Here is a 20,383-nt window from a genome sequence, read left to right on the forward strand (position 1 = left end):
ACATGCAGGTGTTTCGGACGTGTGGTCGCTTTAGCGTGTCATGTTAGTGAGGCGCAGTGTCGCCATTGTTGTTGTTTCATTCATCGATGAGCGTTACCTCTGCGGGACGGGTGAGCTAGCCGCTAGCCGTGCGGCTAGCTCACGGATATAGACATTGCACTTGTCAAAATAAGACCAGGTTAGCACATATTGCCCCTATAATGTTTTGCAGCTTCGACAGTGAAACCGCGAGTACATTTATTACTGCTATGTTGTTTCTATTTATAATTTGAAGGATGTAAAATTAGCCCGCCAAAGTTGTGTTTCTAGCTAGCTTATTTTAACTTTAGCAAGCGTCAAAAGCGGGTCAAATTAACAGGCTAATTAAGTGTGAAACTTGATTATTAGTTAATAATAGGACCGAATTTTTCAATGGCAAGAGCAAACTTTATTAACTTGTTTCACATGAATTATGAATCTTTAATTAGTCACGATTTTGTCTGCGTTAAGCACACCTTTATTTTGAAATGCTCCTCTTCCTGTTTCCGGTTAGCTCTGCAGCTTGATGCAGTTGTTTTGAAAACAGCGACAGAGAGCAGCTGAGCAGCACTGCAGTCATCTGCAGTTCTCTTCTGGTCTGTTGTTTCTTACACGCTTCCATCGACGACCCCTCTCCTTTGCCGATTTTCATTTTTTCACGCTCGTCTCCGGGGATGTAGAGAGAAATATCACCTCTAAATGACAGCCCAGTCGGCCGCTGGGAGGACAGCAGCTGCGGTGATAACATTGGAGTCGGGGTTGCCCTTGACTTGGGGGAGGTTAGGAAAAGGGGAGCACGATCATGCAACGCAGTGAAAGAAGTGACATTGTGACTGTGTGATCTTCATCGGCAGGGCTCTCAGGGATGCGGTGCGGACTCTGGGCATTCATTTCATCTCTGCCGGCCGCGGAGCAGCAGCGTCCTGCTGGGAGAAGCATCTGCAGGGAGCCCTGGCCCTGGAGCTCCGCTGGTCGAGCTGAGGAGGCCTGAGCGGTCTCCATCTCTGGATTAGATGGTGGCAGAAGGCAAGTGTGCATGACACGATAAACAAGCCCAGAGCCTGTCCTGCCTGCTGCAGATAAGCAGAAGCTGCCTGTGTTCTTTCCTTTGTTGTCATTGTTGCTTTATTTGGGCCTCTTTGAGTACCAGAGACTATTTGTGGGAGTAGATGTACCTATTAATAATAAATGTAATGGGCAGCTGCCCCTGAACTGTAGATGTATTCGTGGACTGGGCCGGCTTATTTTTCTAACCCTTGATGAAAGGTCGGTTTGAATGAGAATGATGGCTGACCATGAGGAAGCAGAGCTGTCTGAGGCCCTTCAGAAGGAGGATGGGTTTTCCAGTGAGGTGGAAGAGTCCGGTACAAACTTCAAATCCAAAAGTTTGCCTATTTTGAATGAAGCAGCGCCTCAAGAGAAAACTTTACTAGCTAGCTCCATGCGGATGTCTATAACAGCGGAAGAGAGTGCAGAATTCATTCAGCTCCCTGCCAAGACTGAGTCCTTTCAGGCTGAGTCCCCGACAAGAACCAACTACCTGCCTAAATCGGGGAAGTCGGCCCTGAATAGGCCGAGCTCGTACATGGAGAACACGGAGATCCGTAGAAGTAAAAATCTGATGAGGAGGAAGCCCCCTGGGTTTTTTGCTTCTAAAATAGCTCAGATTCGTCTGCCTAGCAGGAAGTATCTGGGCGTTATCTTACAGGACTCTCGCTGCTTCCTGTTCTGCATGTGCTACCTGACGTTCATCCAGTCGCTCATGGTGTCAGGCTACCTCAGCAGTGTTATCACCACCATAGAGAAGAGGTACAGCTTGAGGAGTTCAGAATCAGGCCTGCTCGTCAGCTGTTTCGACATCGGGAGCCTTGTAGTGGTCGTCTTCATCAGCTACTTTGGTGGGCGGGGCCAGAGGCCTCGCTGGCTGGCAGTGGGAGGAATTTTCATTGCTGTGGGCGCCGCCCTCTTTTCCTTACCTCACTTCATCTCCCCAGACTACCAGATCCAGGAAGTCAACTCGTCCTCGGCCAACGAGGGCCTGTGCATGAACAGCAATGCCAGCGGCAGAGACCGCGTCGACATCACTTCCTGTCCAAGAGACCAGGAAGGAAATGAACACAACCTGTATGTGGCACTGTTCATCATCGCACAGATTCTGGTGGGGATGGGATCCACGCCCATCTACACCCTGGGCCCCACCTACCTGGACGATAATGTGAAGAAGGAGAACGCCTCGCTGTATCTTGGTAAGACTCAGTGTGTGTGGAAGTCACTTAGCACTCACCAAGGTAACTTCTGCAGGTCTCAGTCACAGACAAGACACAAATAATAAGTATTAGGGTCGACTCACAGTTATCTAAAACAGTGTTGGGGTCCTGAGTGTGGTCAACCACCTGCTAGTGAGTCCAGTGAAAACCCCACAAAACTAAAACTGTTCAGGGAACTTTAAATATGTTGGGTAACCTGAACAATAACACCCATAAACATAACACTTACAACAGTGGCAGTAAAATAATAGGACACTGACCAACCTTTCTATATTAAAATGAGTCTAAAACCCCAGTAGTGAGCAGTAGTGTACACATATGAAGTTCTGAGTGAGTGAGTGTTGACATGTTTTTGTGTTGTGTTCCACGTCCTTAGTCTTATTGTTGTCATATAGGTGGGCATGGTGGTTTCCTGTCATATGTCGCCATCTTGGTTTCAACTGTGCAACATACTATTAACTACTGTGTAGAGGTGTATACAAGTCTACGGAGCTGACAGTGTGGATAATATGGAGTCCACGGAGAAGTGCATGGAAACAATGAAATGGCCACAAGATTGATTATAATTTGCTTAAATATTTGTTTAAGAAGAAAGACGCACATACATTCTCACATTTTAGAGGAAGGGATCACAAGTAGTTCAAAATGATTGATCAGAATTTCATACGTTTTCTGTGGCCGTGTGAATTTCTGAAGATACCATCCATGTGAATGTTAGCAGGACAAAACCAAAGGCATTAGAATGGCTTTCCACCAGATCTGTAGGGATTTCCTCCCACTCAGCCCCCGAGAGCATTAGTGAACTCTGAGAGCCACGGTTGGATCTCAGAGTTCATCCCAGAGGTGTTGGATGGGATTGAAGTCAGGACAGTTGAACTCTTCACCACCAGGCTGGAAAAATCATCTCTTCATATTTTAGGCATGACTGGTGAAACCTCCAGCCAGCTCCAGCCATTCCTGAGCAGGTGAATAATGTTCTACAGCATTGAAACTGCCGCCTTTTTGTGGACATGTGGGTGACTCGCTCCAGAGGGATCTGGATCAGCTATGTGACCTTAAAACTGCCACCCCCCCTTCCTCTTTTTCCTTTCACATGCTTACCCAGACGTTCTCGCCCCAGTAGCCTCAAACTGGATAAATCCTAATTAAACCAGCAAATGAGTGCTGGGTTATGAAAGAGAGTCGGACGCAGAGGAAAGAGGGCAAGGTCTTATGTGCATTCCTGTTGTTGGTGGGGGGAAAGGGTCCCGCAGAGGCCTGGCTGTGGTCTGAACACTTTGTTCTTTATAACACAACCAGAGTAGCGAAAAAAAGGGGCTTTGATCATGGGAGCAGCTGGATGGTGGCACGGTGTCGCCTGTGGGGAGTGAAATTAAATTCAAATTGGACCTTTTCCAGGTTTTGGTGTAAAATACTGGAGGTGGAGGCGGGCCATGTTGGACAAGCAATAAAAATATACTGCTAATATAAGTCTCTTCTGGTTCAGGAAATTGTGGCTGTCAAGAGAAAAACTGCTTTATTGAACCCTTAATTCTGATTGTGATGTTGGCTGTAGCTTTGTCTGCCCCAGCAGCCACTTTGGCATGTCACCAAAAAGTCCCACTTGACCAGTACACATTGGCATTCAGGTGCTTTTGTTAGTGTTGAATGAGAGTGTTTGTGTCCAGTTTTATGGTCAGGACGGCTCAGAGCAGAGCGTGGTATGCCCGTGATAGCTGTAGGAACATGTTGGTGTGATCGGCTGGGTTAACGGCCACTGACGGCTTCTCCACTTACTAGAGGGAGGACAAAACACATCTTCATTCAGAGAGAGGCTGGTAAATGGGCTGTATAGAATTAACATTATCTGCTATCAAAAAGAATGTAAAGGAAGGTGTTGTAGGTCGTGTCGGAATCTAAAAATCATCTTTGTCGTCCTGTATGAAGGTCTTCAGTTGGTCATTTGTTCAAGTCGCCCTCTCAGTGTTTGATTCACTCCCCCTCTCTCTTGCATTGAGTTGAGTTATGGATAATATCTTCTCTAAGCTTGAATACAAAGAGCTGACTGTACACAGATTGGCCTCTTATGCTACTTGGCCTACTTAGGGTACTATGTGACAGAACATAAGATAAGTAGAGACAGATCTATACTGTGGATTCAGCAATTTAACGGCACATAGATGGAGCACCGCCGCCTTAGATTAACTTCCTGCTTTATCTCTGCAGACACTTTTACAAACTCTGATTGATTCAAGGCTTACAAAAAGCACAGAGTTTGAACAGAAATCAATCAGTCCGTTTGTCTGGTAATCCTTTGTGATGGAAACGTCTTCTGGTTTCTCTCGGTTATTAATGGCGACAAAGGCCCACAGGGAGGTAGATTTAAACATGAATTTGCTATAAATCTAAAAGTCAAAAGGATGGCCATGCCCACTTGGGACAGGGCCAGCAGAAACACAAAGCAGTGTCGCCTTATACAATAAAAATAATGAATGCCCTTCTAAGACAAAGACGGGCTTTATTACTGGTAATTTGTTATTTAAACAGGAATCCAACTGAAATTCACACAATAAAACCATCAGCACTTCTATTGTTGCCTCTGCTAGGGGGTTTCTGTAAAGTAGTGCCTTTAGGCTGGACATTAGGGCAAAAGCTCATAGGGTGTAATCTCAGATGCTCAAATTAGGCCACAAACACTGAAAGCTCTAGAAGAAGCTTGATGAAACATGTTTTCTTTTGCGAACTGGTGTGTGAAACGGTGATACAACTGAAGAAGAAGACTCACTGCATTGTTGCTTCCATCTTGTTTTTGTGTGTCTGTACTGGTGCAGCACACTTGCTGTGTCTGCTGTAGAACAAACATTCTGGTCCATTTTGGCCCTGCTTGACGTTAGCCTACATATGAGATCATGCCCAAAGGGCATAACAGACATCCATTAGAATAATTCAGCACAATATTGCTTTGTAACCCCAATAAGAGACGCTCTGTTTGGCTGCCGTGTGAAGCAGAGGGCCATGCTGCAGCCACTTGAAATTTTAATGTGCCAACTCAGAGACGCAATATGGTTCTCAGTGGGTTTAACAGCGCTGCTGTGTTCGGCGTCATGTTACGGCACCATGTCAGTGACCTTAGACCGTTTTTGTTTTTTAAGATTTGCTGTCAGTTTGTTTGTTGATTGGTGGAACTTCAACATTAGCAAAAATGATATGTGGCTTTGGTGCACCCATGGGGTAATTTACATTGAATTAGCTGTTCATACTAATCACATATGTACGGTAAACACTACCCAAGTTAGGTTTTAGATGTGGTGCTGTTATTTATCAAATGCTTTTATCTAATGTACCTGAGAGCATACATGATGTCGTTAGTGGCCTTTCTCATTTAGCTTCACAGGGCGATTCTCACTTCTTCTTACACCAGCTGATAAAAGCCTTCACAACTGAATTGTGCAGAGACGTTTCCACTCACTCTCCTCCTCCTGCTGACTGAGGCTCGATCAGTGTTTGTGGACACAGACAGACTGTTCCCTGATAGGTACATGATAAACGTGCCGCTCAGAGCAGGGAGAGCGGAGGACCATCTGACGCTCTTCACCACGTGAGAAGACATGATAGAGGAACAAATTCTTAGTGCATCAAACCAACAGTTCCAATAATTGACAAAATCTGCAACAAACTCTCGCCCAATAGAAAGGAGCAGAAATGATGTGCTTGGACCTGAACATCATACACAGGTGTCTTAAATCAGGAGTTTTAAATATTTGCTATTTTATTCTCACTTTCTATTGCTATTAACTTCTTCCTGTGCAGCTCTCTGCCAATCCTTCCAGTTAAACCTGCCTCTTGACTTAAAATGAGCACTAACGGATGAATGGGAACGTGCATTGCTGTCTTTGTTGGGAGCTGCTTTTCACTCCTTTCTGAGAAGTGATGTGCAGCTGGAGCTCCTCAAGCAGGAATCATTTGTTCTCTTGAGTGAAATCACTCTAATAACAAAAGGATATAAAAATGTTAGCTTCCTGTTGTAGCACCAGTCAGAAGCGTGTATGAGGAGGGGCGTATGTAGGCCAGTCTGATCTGAATGGTATGTGGTTGGTGTTATTATCATTCTACCACTTTGTTTGGTGTGTAGTTGTGGTCAAGCTGTGCTCCTCGGACCCACATTAAGGTCCTCTTGCAGTTTAAGCTGTCTGGCTTTGGTTCTCTTTAGAACATCAGAGTTTTTTTTTTAAAATCGAACAGTGTCACAGATGGATCATGGGACTGTGAATGGCTTGTCTCAAATCGATATATAAAGAATATTTATGAATCAATCAGTGGTTTTACTACTTGCGTATGTTAAGCTGACAGTGAACCAGCAGCAAGTTAAAGCCCTGACAGGTCCGTCCACAGGCAGGGGAGACTGATGTTAGTGCTGGCAGCCTGTTGGGAAGTTGTGACGAGACAGTGCTGTGTCAGCAGGTTGCCATGACAACGTCACCGTCCCATAACGTCCCCCATCCCTGCTCCCCTCCATTTCAATCTTGGGCCTCACTGCCTCACACATCACCCGGCTCCTCTTTCAGCTTTTGCTTCTGCTGTTGGTGCTTTTTTTTTGCCAACCATTAACAACAAAGATCTAACAGAACATCAAATGAAGCTCTGATCCTGATTTATATTTTTGATTTATTCCAAGTGGTTCGGAGGCTTACAGGCTTTCTGCTTGTTGATTGGGTTTCACGTCATTCAGAGACTCTTGAAACCTTTAAAAACATGCAGTAATTTCAAAATTACATTTTACATTAACAGCGTTTTGCCAGCTGTGACTCACACACGCAGCATTTCCTGTAATTTACAGCTACCATCGATCCTTGTTATGGTCTGATTGTAGTGTGTGTCTGTGTGTGTGTGTGGCTGGCCCAGCAGATGCAGTCTCCTGTAGGAGGTAGAATACAGATGCAACTTTTGTAGGCGACTCAATAACACCTGAGAAGGCACTTGATGGTGATGCTGCAACACATTGGCAGCATCCGAGCACCCTGATCACTGTATGGAACCCTGCTGAGAGTATTATAGCACATCGAGGTAGTGTTACAGAGTAATCTACAGTTACCCTGTCAGAATACTCCTTTAGAAAGAAAGAATGGATAATTGACTACCTGCTGGCTCTTCAGCCGGTCAAACATGACTCACAGCACACTTCAGAATGTGTTTTAAACCAGATCTGACCAGATGTGACTGCTTGGCTGAATCTACCTGTTGGATAACAAGCAGCATGTTGAAGGTGTGACTTCGGGGCAGTGATGCAGGGATCAGGATCCTGTTTATGCCATGAAATGATCTCTGTGGTAGTTTATAAGAGAAGCAGGTCAGACTACATGTTAAACCTCAACCATGAATGGTGGTAAAGTCCGAGCACGCTGCAGCGGTCGCCTCACCGGGCTGACAGGCTAGTTTTTTTTGTGGCCGGTGGAGATTGATGGTGCAGACACTCAATCCAGTGTCTAATGGTTTTAGTCCTACACATAAAGCTAGGTCCTTCTAGTGCAGCATGCTGCTCTGATCAGACATCTACCCAGTCACCTGCAGAGCTGATATTCAGTCCATTGGCTGATGTTTGAAGTAGCCTATGAACTTGGTGGTGCAACAAATCTTAAATACCTCCATACAGCTGGCTCTCTGGCTGTTGTTCTGGGAGTTTGTTGTTAGGCTCTTGGCCCCTGCTGTGTGATGAAGCACGTGTTGCATCCATCCATCCATCCATCCAAATTGGTGCAGTCATAATTCTTAGTCAATGAGTTAAACCAGTCACTTCTCTCATACTAGATACAAGATGTTGGATGACTATAAGATGCTGAGGAGGTTTTTATTAGCACTATTATGGTTTTAATCACTTTTTAAATGACAAAGGACCAGAACAATTTGTGTTCTCTGCCAACGCTTGTGTCCTGCTTTTCTTTTAAATCACTTTTATTTTATTGCTTTCAGCAGCACAAGCAGAATTTGATCAGAAATCAGCAGTAGTGCTATTAAGTTTTATTTTTCTTATTTCTTTGTTCTTTTGCTGTTGGTATTTTTCACATGTTTCTGTGGGCTGCATGAAAGGATGTGTGTGGTTCAGACATTTGTGTCACAGTTTTTTTTTTGCCGCAATGCATTGTTACTATTTAGAAAGGTGTGTGAACTGAGTCCTCTGTGACCACTTGGAAACTGCTAAAGCACCCACAAAATCAGGTTTTAAAGATTATAATTCCAACTAATTCAACATTGTTTATGTAATTATAGAAAATTAAATTTTATATAGTAGATTTATATCAAAATATTGGACAAAATCTCATGATTCATGTCTTATTTTGCCATCATATATGCTTACCTTAAACTGGCAGTGAGTATTTACCACATGATGTGGTACCTTTTAAAACTGTTTTGTTGCTCAGTGCAGCAGAAGTAATTCAGATTTTTTAGTTTATTTAGTTTTAAATAAAATGCAGCCAATAAGATATATATATATAGTATATATATGTATATGTGAACATCCTATCTCTTGCAGTCACATTTTTGTATCTGTCTCTGTACCAACTTTGACCTCCACGCTCCATCTTTTCCTGTTTGGCTCCTCCCACCTCAGCTTTGCCGGTTTGCCTGCCTCATGACCGGCAGCCTGGTCATCTTTTATCCCTCTGCTGATGGTCTGCATCACGTTGCGCAACACGGCACCCTGCCAGCTGAGGGCTTTCCCTCTTCTCTGGCTATAGAAAGGATTATCCACGATGCTGCATGGGTCCCCTTGGAAAGCCAGGCTCAATCCCATTCCTACATGTTGTCATCCCAGACTCTGGCTGTGGCGGTCAGATCATATAATATAGCTGAGTGGAGCTATAGGATGGAAGGTCAGGAAATATGCTTCTGTGAAGATGCTCTGCAGATGAGTAACTGCAGTACTCATGCTGCTGCTGCTGCTGCCGGCATTCCTGGAACATCTTGTTTAATGAGGAAGAGGTTCTGAAAATGAGGAATGTGTCACTAGTTTAAGTTGTTGAGGCATTGTGGCCTGGACCTCGGTGGAAACACTACAATCATGACTAAAAGTGGAGAGAGCTCAAACATCCAGTTCAGTATAACACACTTATATCACATACATCAATTTAAATCAATTGATACTTGTATTCCCAACTGTAGACAGACTGCAGATCAGCCATCCCAGTTCAGCTCAGGAGTGCAGAATTTTTACACCCCCTGCTATGCTGTTTTTTTTAGATAATCCCTCTGTGTGACCTGTTCAAACCAGTGACAGGAACCCAGAGCTCCCAGTGGGTCCTCAGGACTCTGGCAGTTCGCTAACGTTGAGTCTGGCCCGGTGCCTGGCCCAGCTTTGAGTTTTTATGTCACGCCACCAGAATTTTGTGTTTTGCTTTCAAAGCTAGCCAAAGACTTAAAGACGTTAATGCCTTCTAATTGGAGAAATCTCATTCTCACCCCCAAGCCGGCCCCTTACTGCGCGGTCATATGATCTGCACACATGACCCAAACACATGGCCTTTTGTGTACCACTCTTAGTGCTAGATTAGTTTTGGTGTTAGGGGTTACATAAGGTCTAAATATAAGCAAATGTCATTGAGTTTAAATACCTTTGACCAAGAAGTGGACTTCTACCAGTGCTCCTCAGACAGCTCTACTAATTTCTATGGTATAAGACCAGACATTTGTTGTGATTACAGCAACACAACTGTCCTAATGTGCAGTTTTTATTCACAGTGGCAAAACAACAAAACGCAAACTGATTTACTGAGACAGACTTAGGGAAACACAGGCCAGAACTTTGACCTTCACAGCACCGCCACAGTAAGAGACAAGCTGATAGACAGGTGGATATTTTTGTGTGTGTTTTGTTTCAGCTTAGTGTGAAAGAAGGCAACAGATTAACAATAAAAAACAGCTTATATTCTGTTAAACCTGTCAGCTGAAGTTTGAGTGTCATCTCTGTTCTTCCCAGCCATCATGTATGTGATGGGAGCACTGGGCCCGGCGGCTGGTTACCTGCTGGGAGGAGTCCTCATCGGCTTTTACGTGGACCCGAAGACTGTTGTCAACATCGACCAGAGCGATCCTCGCTTCGTTGGCAACTGGTGAGACCTACTTTTGGCTGATAGCAGTGTGATATAATGTTTATGTGTCTTTGAAGATGTGTGACAATGTAACAACCCAACAACAACCTTAAGAAGCCACCTGAATGCAGGATCACCTTCCATGAGATGTATGTGTGCCGGTGTGTGTGTGTCAGAAGTGGTTAGTCATCTTTTGAGAGCTCTCAGTGATGCCATCTAGCTGACAGCATAACCAGTGACTCACGAGCTAACAGCTACAGGCTTCCTACATGAATTATAGGTGACGATAGCAGGAAGAAGAATGGGTGAGCATGCTGCTTTATTTTATATATTTATGCTCACAATGATGAGGCATAATGAAACGATCACAGAGTTACTCTCTGAAGCATAGAGACTAAATAGTTTCTTCCTTTGATAATAAAGTATCAATAAATTATCTTCACCCTCGCCCATCTTGCGTAGGTGGAGCGGGTTCCTGCTGTGCGCCATCGCCATGCTGCTGGTCATCTTTCCGATGTTCACCTTCCCCAAGAAGCTGCCGCCCAGACACAAGAAGAAGAAGAGGAGGAAAAAGCTGAGCCTGGACGACCTGTCCAGCGACGACGACGTCCTCAAGGAGAAGAGCAACAACAAGAGCCAGGCGGTCACCTCGTCCATGGGCTTCGGCAAGGACATTAAAGGTACCAGACCTCCAACTGTTCCGCGTGGATGTATGAGTGCAGGGATTATTGAGTGATTGTTTGGTTGGGTGGTAGATAATCCAATGGTGGGTTTGGGGTTGCATCCTGTCGGATGAGATTTCAGTGACATTATGGCAGTAAACCTTCTTTCTTTGTTTCTTCAGACCTGCCCAAAGCCGCAGTGAGGATCCTCAGTAACGTGACCTTCCTGTTCGTCAGCCTGTCCTACACGGCGGAAAGCGCCATCGTCACTGCTTTCATCACTTTCATCCCCAAATTCATCGAGTCTCAGTTTGGGATCCCGGCCTCCAGTGCAAGCATCTACACCGGTGAGCCGAATGACACTCTGGACTGAAGCAGTACAGACGCACATTTATACCCATCACCCAACCTAGTTCTGGATTCACTATTAAACCTTAAGTCTGATTCCTTTACATTTGAATTTATTGAATATATTCTGCCTTTTTTCTGCCTCTGCACTAGAACAGACACGCTGCAGACAGGCCATAATACTCAGACAACAACCAGGACTTTAATGTCTGCCAGTCCAGGCTGTCAGCACAGCGCTGCACGCCAACTCACATTAATAATAAAGAAACTGCTGGTGTTCAAATGAAGGGGGCACCTGGGACACTGAGCCAGAGCACCGAGTGCATTACATACCAGATTTTTAGAAACACACACACACGGATACAAGCACAGCAATGATCTGCAAACACTGCAGCACATGTATGATTAAACGGTCATCAGTCATGGAGGATAACACGTTAACACACATTCATGTCAGCCTTTCTGTTGTTTTTATCTTATTTAGAGCCTGAGCGCTGAACATATAGAAACACTTTTGACTGCTTCTTTAAACTCACAAATCTTTCTCCAAACTTCGGCCTAGTGTTGCTGCCATGAACCATGGAGTTGACCAGGAAGCCTGTCACCAAAAAACCTTCAAAGTCTGATGTCCACACTTTATTTTTTAAGTATTTTAACAAACTTCCAGGGAAATAAAACAAGAAAGTTTCTCTAAATCCACTTTTTGTAATGTTAAATTTGCCAAATTTTAGACTTTGGTGGCATTTGGCTACTACTTATATTTTATAGTAATGTTCTTATAGAAAAATAGCCGACAGATCTAAGCTGAACTGTATAATTAGCACAGCCAAGGATTTAAGGACCTCTTCTGCTGCATAGTACAGAGCCTATAACGTCATTTGTCATACTTGCCAGTATCATGAGTCATCTGAACATTAACACAAAAGTCTGGCAGAGTCTTAAAACACACCAGTTTTATTTAGTGTTGAGTTGTGTAACTGTCTCAGCTGTAGGTGAAGTGGACTCTGAAAACGGCCACTTACACATATTTTTTATATATTATGCCATCCTACCTACCTAAAACTGTGACAGATCAAGGAAACGTGGATTTTATGATGCTGTTTTCTAGTTTCAGTGATCATTTTGTGTTGTTTACTGTTTTGTCCTGGCCAGACTCAGCTCTTGAGTCTTTTTGGATGCTTTCTCATGAAGAACACAAGAGGCTTAATGACGCATCTCAGATATTCATCAGACCAGACAGCCTTTACTCAGTCAGTTGTTTCCTGGAAAGACAGATTTGTTTTATCTGCTTATTCTTAGTCATTTTGTCGATAGTAAAAAAAAAAACAACTCAAAAACTGGCACAGTGTGTGTGACTGACAGGAGTACATGATGTAGTTTATTTTAGGATTTAAGCTCTTCTAATTGAGATTAGAGGTGGACTGATATTTCTGCGGATATGATTAAAAAACCATCCCACCTAATCGGTCCACCTTTTGATTCAGATGTGGTCAGTGTCATGAAAATGTCCAGTGAGCAGTGGGAGGACGCAACATTATTGAACACCTCCTGAGGAGATGCTATCGCTGCCTGGGTGAGAGGCTCTGCTCCCTTTGAGACCACCCACACTTAAAATGTGTGCTGTCATGTAATCCAGGGATGCCTGCAGGCGCTGCTGCTGTTGGTGCATTTTCTTTATGATGGCAAAGAAGAGAGAATTCCACAGTCACAGTACAGTTCACAGCTGGCTCTGTAAGCACAGCTTAAACAGGGATTGCTGCTGTATAAAGACTAGCAGACAAAACAACTGCTACTTTGTCTAGATTACCGTTGTCTCTGCTTTCTCATTGAACCCTGAATCTCATTTCTCTTCCCTCCAGGTGTGATTATTGTGCCCAGTGCCGGTGTGGGTATCGTCCTGGGCGGCTACATCATCAAGAAGCTGAAGCTGGGAGCTCGTGAGTCGGCCAAACTGGCGATGATCTGCAGCGGAGTGTCCCTGCTCTGCTTCTCCACGCTGTTCATCGTGGGCTGCGAGAGCATCAACCTCGGAGGAATCAACATCCCCTACACCACCGGGTGAGAAAACCGGGAGGGTGACATTCAGGGGAGCGGTGTGGGGGTTGTCGTGCATCACTGCTGAAGTTGAGAAAACATGCCACTGTGCCGTCTCATGTTTAGTCTGAATAGAACATTTGCATCGGGTAATGTGTGGCGGAGGAGGAAAGACACATTCGAAGAAGGCAGAGACGAGGTCTCGGCGAGTAAGAGATGAACAGATAGATGACTGTGAAGCAAAAACGCCCACATGAAGTTATGAAAGAGGCTTTAGAAATCATTGATGTGTCATTTCAACACATAAATAGTCCGTCTCTACCTCTGCTTCTTTCTTGTTGCCTTGTTAAACACACAATGTCAAAACCAACACAGCAGCTTCCTCAACCTGATCAAGGTCGTGAGCACTGTCCAGTTTATTCTTAGGATGTGTTATCATCCGACTTGATCAAGGCAGCTTTCTCACATTGATACAAATCAATAAATCCAGAGTCCTCTAGGTGTTCTATGGTCAATAGCTATTACTTGGCCTCCACTATGAGATCCAGTCGATGTTAGTCCTCACAATATATCAATATAATCAATCAGGGTGGCAGGTTTTTAGTGTTTTGGTATCTTTGCTCTCTCCGCCTCCATTGCAGAGATTTGGTGCAAGCAGCAGTTGTGGACCTGGTCCAGGGCCTGTAATTTTAGGAGTAAACAGGATTTGGAGGTCTCACTTTAACCCCCCCAGGGCAGCCGTTTGCCAACTCCAACTTGGTCTTACTCGTATTAATTAATAATTTCCCGGCATGACAGAGTCAGTGGTAGTTTTTATCGCCCCATCTGTGGCCAATGTCAGGGAGGAAGTGAGTGTGCAGATCAGTGCAGGATAACAGATAACCAGCCAGTAAATGGAGGCGTTTTCTTTTGGACAGAGCGTCCCTGAGAGCGATTACATGGCAAGGATGGAAAATATCCAAGGACAGCTTGGAAGAGAGGATCTCTGGCTGACTGCCCTCTCTCTCTCTTTTTCCTCTTGTTTCTCCCTGGTGCTTTTATTTCCCTCTGTCTGCTCTCCATCTTTAGTTCATTTTTTTGTCTTCTTTACTCTCACTCATGTTGTTTAGTGAGATGTTTTTTACCCATCCAGTTTATTCAGTGTCTTCAGATATTAATTGCACAACAATCGAAGCCCTGTTTATAATGTAATCCTTAAATTTTCTCTCCAGACCGACGCTCACCATGACTCAGAGGAACTTGACAGGAGGCTGTAATGTGAACTGCGGCTGTAAAATCCATGAGTACGCTCCTGTCTGCGGCTCTGATGGCATCACATACTTTAACCCCTGCCTGGCCGGCTGCAGCAGTGTGGCCAACGACAGCAACGGGGTAAGAGGCCTAACATTTCAGTAACGTTTTAGTTACTCGTTTACAGTGCTTAAACTTAATCAAGAATAATATTATGTTACCTAAGACGCTACACTCTGCCCTGTAGATCCGTAACTACTCGGACTGCGCCTGCGTCCAGAGCCGGCAGGTCATCACGCCGTCGTCCAGCGGTCAGGGCAGCAACCAGCTGCAGCTCGTCATCGTCAAAACCTACCTGAACGAGAACGGCTATGCTGTGTCTGGGAAGTGCGACCGCACCTGCAGCACCCTCATCCCCTTCCTCATCTTCCTCTTTATCGTCACACTCATCACTGCCTGCGCTCAACCCTCTGCCATTATCGTCACCCTCAGGTATGACTCTAATAAACTGCGGGTGAATCTTCACTCAGATGCGACCGCTGACTCTGAGGTTACTTAGCGATATTCGTGCCAGCCTTCCTCAGTCGGCTCTTGTCTGTGTGGTTGCAGGTCTGTGGCGGAGCAGGAGAGGCCATTCGCTCTGGGAATGCAGTTCGTTCTCCTCAGGACGCTTGGTGAGTAGAGAGATAATTATCACCCACTGACTGTATATACAGATGGACAACAGGGCTCTGCCTCCACCCATTGTACAAAAGTGAGGCCAAATATCTCACCTTCTCCATCGGCTGCTGACTGTAATGTTACTTCCTCCTTTTTTAAACTAACAATAATTAGGAGTTCTTTTAGTTTTTAGTTGGGTCTGTGTCCCATCCACTGACTTGGAGGAGGCAGTTTATGAGCTATACTGCAGCCAGCCACCAGGGGGCGATTCAGATGTTTTGGCCTCACTTTTAGGTGGCTGTCATGTCGACCATCTGTGTTTACAGTCTACAGAGTTTTATACCTACTCATCACTTTCTGATGATAAAAGTAGAATATCTGAGGAGTTCTGTGTCTTTAAAAGCCAACGTCGGTCCAGCCGTACAGACGAGGATACGAGCGTCAGCTGATTTTATTGATCGGAAATGCACTGCACATTCTGTAACTGCTGACCGGCGAGCTGATTTAGCCTGAGGAGATATTTATTGTCTGAACATCACGGTTCTCTTGAATAAGGAGTGAGGACTGGGTTTGATGTGCAGGACGTTCAGAGGGCTGCTGTCAGTGTGAATCAGTGTGAGAAGATGTTGATTAAAGAGTGTTTGGAGCCAGATTTCTCATCCTGTGCTGCAGTTTGTTGTCTTTAAAACTCTCTGAGACAGTCCAGGTTTTCTTCTCTGAACTCTGTCCTTTATGTATTTCTGCCATTTTCCTCTCCCTGTTTATTTATTTTGACTTTCTGCCTTCCCTGTTGTTCCTTTCCCCTTTCCCCTTTTCCTTCCTATATGCAGCCTACATCCCAACTCCCATTTACTTTGGCGCTGTCATCGACACCACCTGCATGTTGTGGCAGCAGGACTGCGGGGTCCATGGCTCATGCTGGGAGTACGACGTCACCTCCTTGCGCTTTGTCTACTTCGGTCTCGCCGCCAGCCTCAAGTTCCTCGGCTTCTTCTTCATCTTCCTCACCTGGTACTCCATCAAGTACAAAGAGGAGCGGGTGGAGCGGTGGCTCAAGCGCCACCTGTCGCCCGTTGACACGGTCGGCAGCCTTGTCTGCCACCCCGGCGGCCACAAGGGTCACGCACGTACCCGATCCTGCCCCGTCAACATCCCACGGAGCGACCCAAGCGCCCTGCCGGCCAACGGTCCGCCACGTGCCGGCGCTCTGAACCGTGGCGTCAGCACCCAGAGTTGCCCTGGCAACGAGTTAAAAGCAATAACCCCCCCTCCTCCTGCAGCTGCACCTTCACCCTCAGCAGCTCCCACACCGGCCCGTTCACTGGAACATGTTTCAATCCGAGTCTGAGTTTCGGAAGGGGGGTGGGCGATGAGGCAGGTCTCAACCACCGCTGTCAGAGGCACTAGCCGCCCCGTGGAGGTCCTGCTCTCATCTCTTGTAACACACGGCTTTGAAAATTCGTCTGCGGGACTGAACTGCGTGGGTTGGGCCGACCTGCCCGACATCTTTTCTGACACAAATAATCTGCTTGGTTGGTGAAAACCGGCTTTCTTTGTGATCCACCAGCCGGCGCAGCAGCTGCAGACAAAGGCTGGCATCGCTCACAAACCCCCACCTGTGACCCCTCCGCACCCCACCGTCACCTCGGCAACATGTGCCTTCTGTCACCACGGTCCTCACATGTACACTGCACCGCTGCGTACTCACTGGATTCCCCTCAGACTGACTGTGTTCACCTTGTAAGCGTCACCTGAACAGATACCTCAGCTTTGCCAGTCGTCCCGCTCACCTGTGTGCTGCTGCTGCTGCTGCTTCTTATTTTTACCTTCATGTGAGTGATAGTTGTTCTCTGCACATGGCATATCAGCGCTCTCACGGAACAAAAGAACCCCTGTGGAAATGTGACACACTGCAATTAAGTATTGAGAACTGGAAAACCGATGGCATGGTGCTATGTGAAAAAACAATGTTTAGTGTCCATTTTTTTGTTTCCTTTGGGGTTGAAGACAGTTAAAAAGAACCCAGCCGGACAACAGGTCACTGGGCTAAGCAGCTTGGCACACACAGAATGCATTCCTGTCCGATGCACGGTCTTTTGTTGCTCCCCTTACACAATGACACGTAGTATTACTGCTGGAAGTCGGATTGTTTGGCTTTTGCCAGCTCCGTACAATACATCCATACATCCCAGCTCCAACTGGCAGCCCAATAAGTGGCTTAACCTGAAAAGAACAGGGTCGGATTTTTTCCCCCCTGACCACATTCCCGACGAGTCAGCACGGATCCTCGGAATGCCTGCAAGAATAAAGAGAGGGGAAATAGGTGTTACCAACAGCGACGCCAACATATAGGAAGACAAGTAGTGAACCAACGTCTACTGTTAGTGGTCACAGTGTAGTCATCCATTCTTCATCAGCTGCGGAAATGAAAGCCAGGATAGGTGGTTGAACAGTAGTCCCAGTGACTTCCTGCCTGAAAGAATATGCAGTTTTCTACACATCAGACAACGTGCGAGCTAAAGTGAGCTGAAGTGTTATAAGTGAGGAGATGTAGTGACAGTACGGAAAAGGCTACTGATAGCAGCTAATGATTGTTTTAGTGATAATTCTATTGATTAATCTCCTCAATGAATCAATGACAACTGTGAAACATCATGTTTGTGTTCAACCCGAAACCCCAAAAAAAGTTTTGAATTTATAAAAAAAAAAAAAAAAAAATGAGAGGAAAGTATTGAATCCTGACACGCTGGAACTATGACGTGTTTATTGTATTAGCTCGATTGATTGTCTAACGTGCTGTTGATTAAATTCACTAAACTAATCGCTGATAGTTTTAGATCAGTCCACCTACATGTTGTAGACCAATAGATGAAGTGGTTCTCGTGCAGAATTCATTTTTGCTGCGGTTCAGTTATGACACTGCTGCAGCTAAAGAGTAAAAACAGGTTGTAGTGTTCATACGTGGGCTTCAACTCATCGCACGTCATCTTCTGTCCCTGAACACACCATGGACAGAACAGTAGAGCTGGTTACATGCTCCACAGGAACAGGGAAACTGATGAGATAATCCTTTATTAGTCCCTCGGAGGCCTCACTTTGTTCTCTTTGTGGCCGGGTCCAAGAACTGTTCTGCGATTGGTCAGAGTTTCAGAGTCAGCGTGGTGAAGGTGGAGAAGTGGAACAGAATCCACAGAGGTCAAACCATACAGTCTGCAGTCCTGTTGTTCCATCTGTTATCATGCTAGGAGCATGTAGACGCCCACCTCCCTGAACATTACCGGCTCATTATCGTCCCTCAGTCAGGTCAACAGATAATTGGGCAAACAAGCAAAACCCTGAAATCCCGAACAGTAGCAACAAATCTTCCTCCTGTGCCTCAAACATGTTCACCTAGACTGCTGTTTCTGCCATTGTTCAGCAGTGAAACGTCTTCAAACCTGGCCGTATGAGGAGCTCTGCACACACGTTTCTTGTGAAGTATGAGCCGAGCCTAACTTTAGTCTTGTTCTTGCCACCTCAGAAACACGAACAGATTCCTCGTGGAGTATGAAACAAAGCTTAACAGTGAGCTTTTCCATCATATCACATGATCTTCATCATCAGAAACCAGCTGTCCTGTCGGTGCTCAGAGCTGGTTTGTGAATAAAGATGACATGCTGTGACTGAAAGCTCCACAACGGGCACTTAAAGGACCTGATGTCCAGAATCTGAGACGTAGAATGTCAAAAAAAAGTCTGATCCTTTGGGCTCAACAAAAAAAACAAACGTTTGAGAGGGGGGGGAAATAATTCTTCTTAATTTTCTTCATTTGCAATTGATCGATGTTTGAAGCTTGTTGTAAAATTAGCTGGTGAAATAGTTTCATTTAGGATTAATCAGCCCAGTCGAAGCAAATAAGTGCCGTTTTAACCATAACCTCATTTTGATTCCAAAATGTTACACAAAAACAACAATGAGGGAAAAAACCTTTCAGTGTTTTAGAGCAGCGGCCTCTGACGGCGGGCGGCGTCCATGTTGTTCCAGATCCTTCCTGTCTGAACACTCAGCCGTGAGTGCTGCCTGTGGAGCCTCAGTGTTACATGTTACATGTGTGTCATAAATGCAGTCGTCAGTATGGGCTTTCTCAGCCTCTGAGGACACCTGCTGGCCAGACCGGGAACAGCCTCATATTTAATCTGGAAATCACGGTGCGGGACACAAAAAGCAGAGGAGAAAGGTTGACGCATGGCTTCAGTACTCAGTAACACATCAGAAAAAGTAGAATAGAGTAGAAACGCACAACATTCCATTTTCATGTACAAAAACAAACCACAGCTGTGTGTCGTGTTCGCTCCTGTTCCTCTGTGTTAAACTGCCCACTCAGTCTGTCTGTGTGACGCTGCTGAGTCAGGATGAAGCGCTGAGATCAGGCTCAGGGTTTATTATTTATCATCAAACCCAATGACAACAATCAAACATACACACTCTTATTATCACTGATGCTACGCACTGCTTTTAGTGGCGGATTTCATCCACTCATTGTGCTGCCCTAATCTTTGACATCAGTCCTTTTTAATATTTCATCCATAAGTAAACATTCCTTTAAAATGAGCCCTGCAGCTGGTCTCAGTGTGTCATCCTCCTGCCGACAGCAGCACCAGCGCTTCATGTCGTAACGCGGCATCATTTCCAGACTGCGACTACAAAGACTGAATCTGTACGAGCTCCTTCGGGCAGATGTAGGTTAGCTGTTTACCTTGTTTTTTTTTCTTAATCAGTATTGTATTTATTTCAAAACGACAGTGTTTTGGACGGACTGAAAGGCCGCACTGATGACGGGCAACATGTAGATTTGTGAACACACTGTTTACAGAGGCCTTGGATACTTGACTTCTGTCAATAAAAAATGTGAAAAAACAAATAAAACTGTTACAGAAACGGATTAAATTCAACATCTGTTCTGTTGATTTAACACTATTGTCATGTTCAAGTCTGAGAAGCAGCTGATGGCCTAATCTGAAGCTCAGAGAAACATTTAATGCACCAAATTATAAACTTTTACCCATCTTACACATTTATTCTGTACTAAGTCATATTGAGAAGAAACTATTTTTTGACTTTT

General features: G+C 45.1%; 1 protein-coding gene across 2 annotated transcripts; it reads left to right on the top strand.

Moving 5' to 3' along the window:
- Positions 1-409: 409 nt before the first annotated feature.
- slco5a1a (solute carrier organic anion transporter family member 5A1a) lies at positions 410-20,117 on the top strand. 2 transcript variants are annotated; one of them, XR_003672028.1, is made up of 10 exons: positions 410-2,264; positions 10,237-10,369; positions 10,811-11,028; positions 11,193-11,357; positions 13,218-13,416; positions 14,604-14,763; positions 14,870-15,114; positions 15,232-15,296; positions 16,113-17,666; positions 17,715-20,117. XR_003672028.1 is itself a non-coding variant. In XM_028427931.1 (9 exons), the coding sequence occupies exons 1-9, from the start codon at positions 1,295-1,297 to the stop codon at positions 16,628-16,630; spliced, it is 2,673 nt and encodes an 890-aa protein (XP_028283732.1). In that variant the 5' UTR covers positions 410-1,294; the 3' UTR covers positions 16,631-20,117. The 2 variants fall into 2 exon arrangements, 1 of the variants encoding a protein (XP_028283732.1); XM_028427931.1 differs by having other exon boundaries at positions 16,113-20,117.
- The last annotated feature ends 266 nt before the right edge of the window (positions 20,118-20,383 follow it).

This window comes from Parambassis ranga, chromosome 17 (assembly GCF_900634625.1).
Source record: "Parambassis ranga chromosome 17, fParRan2.1, whole genome shotgun sequence".
NCBI lineage: Eukaryota > Metazoa > Chordata > Actinopteri > Ambassidae > Parambassis > Parambassis ranga.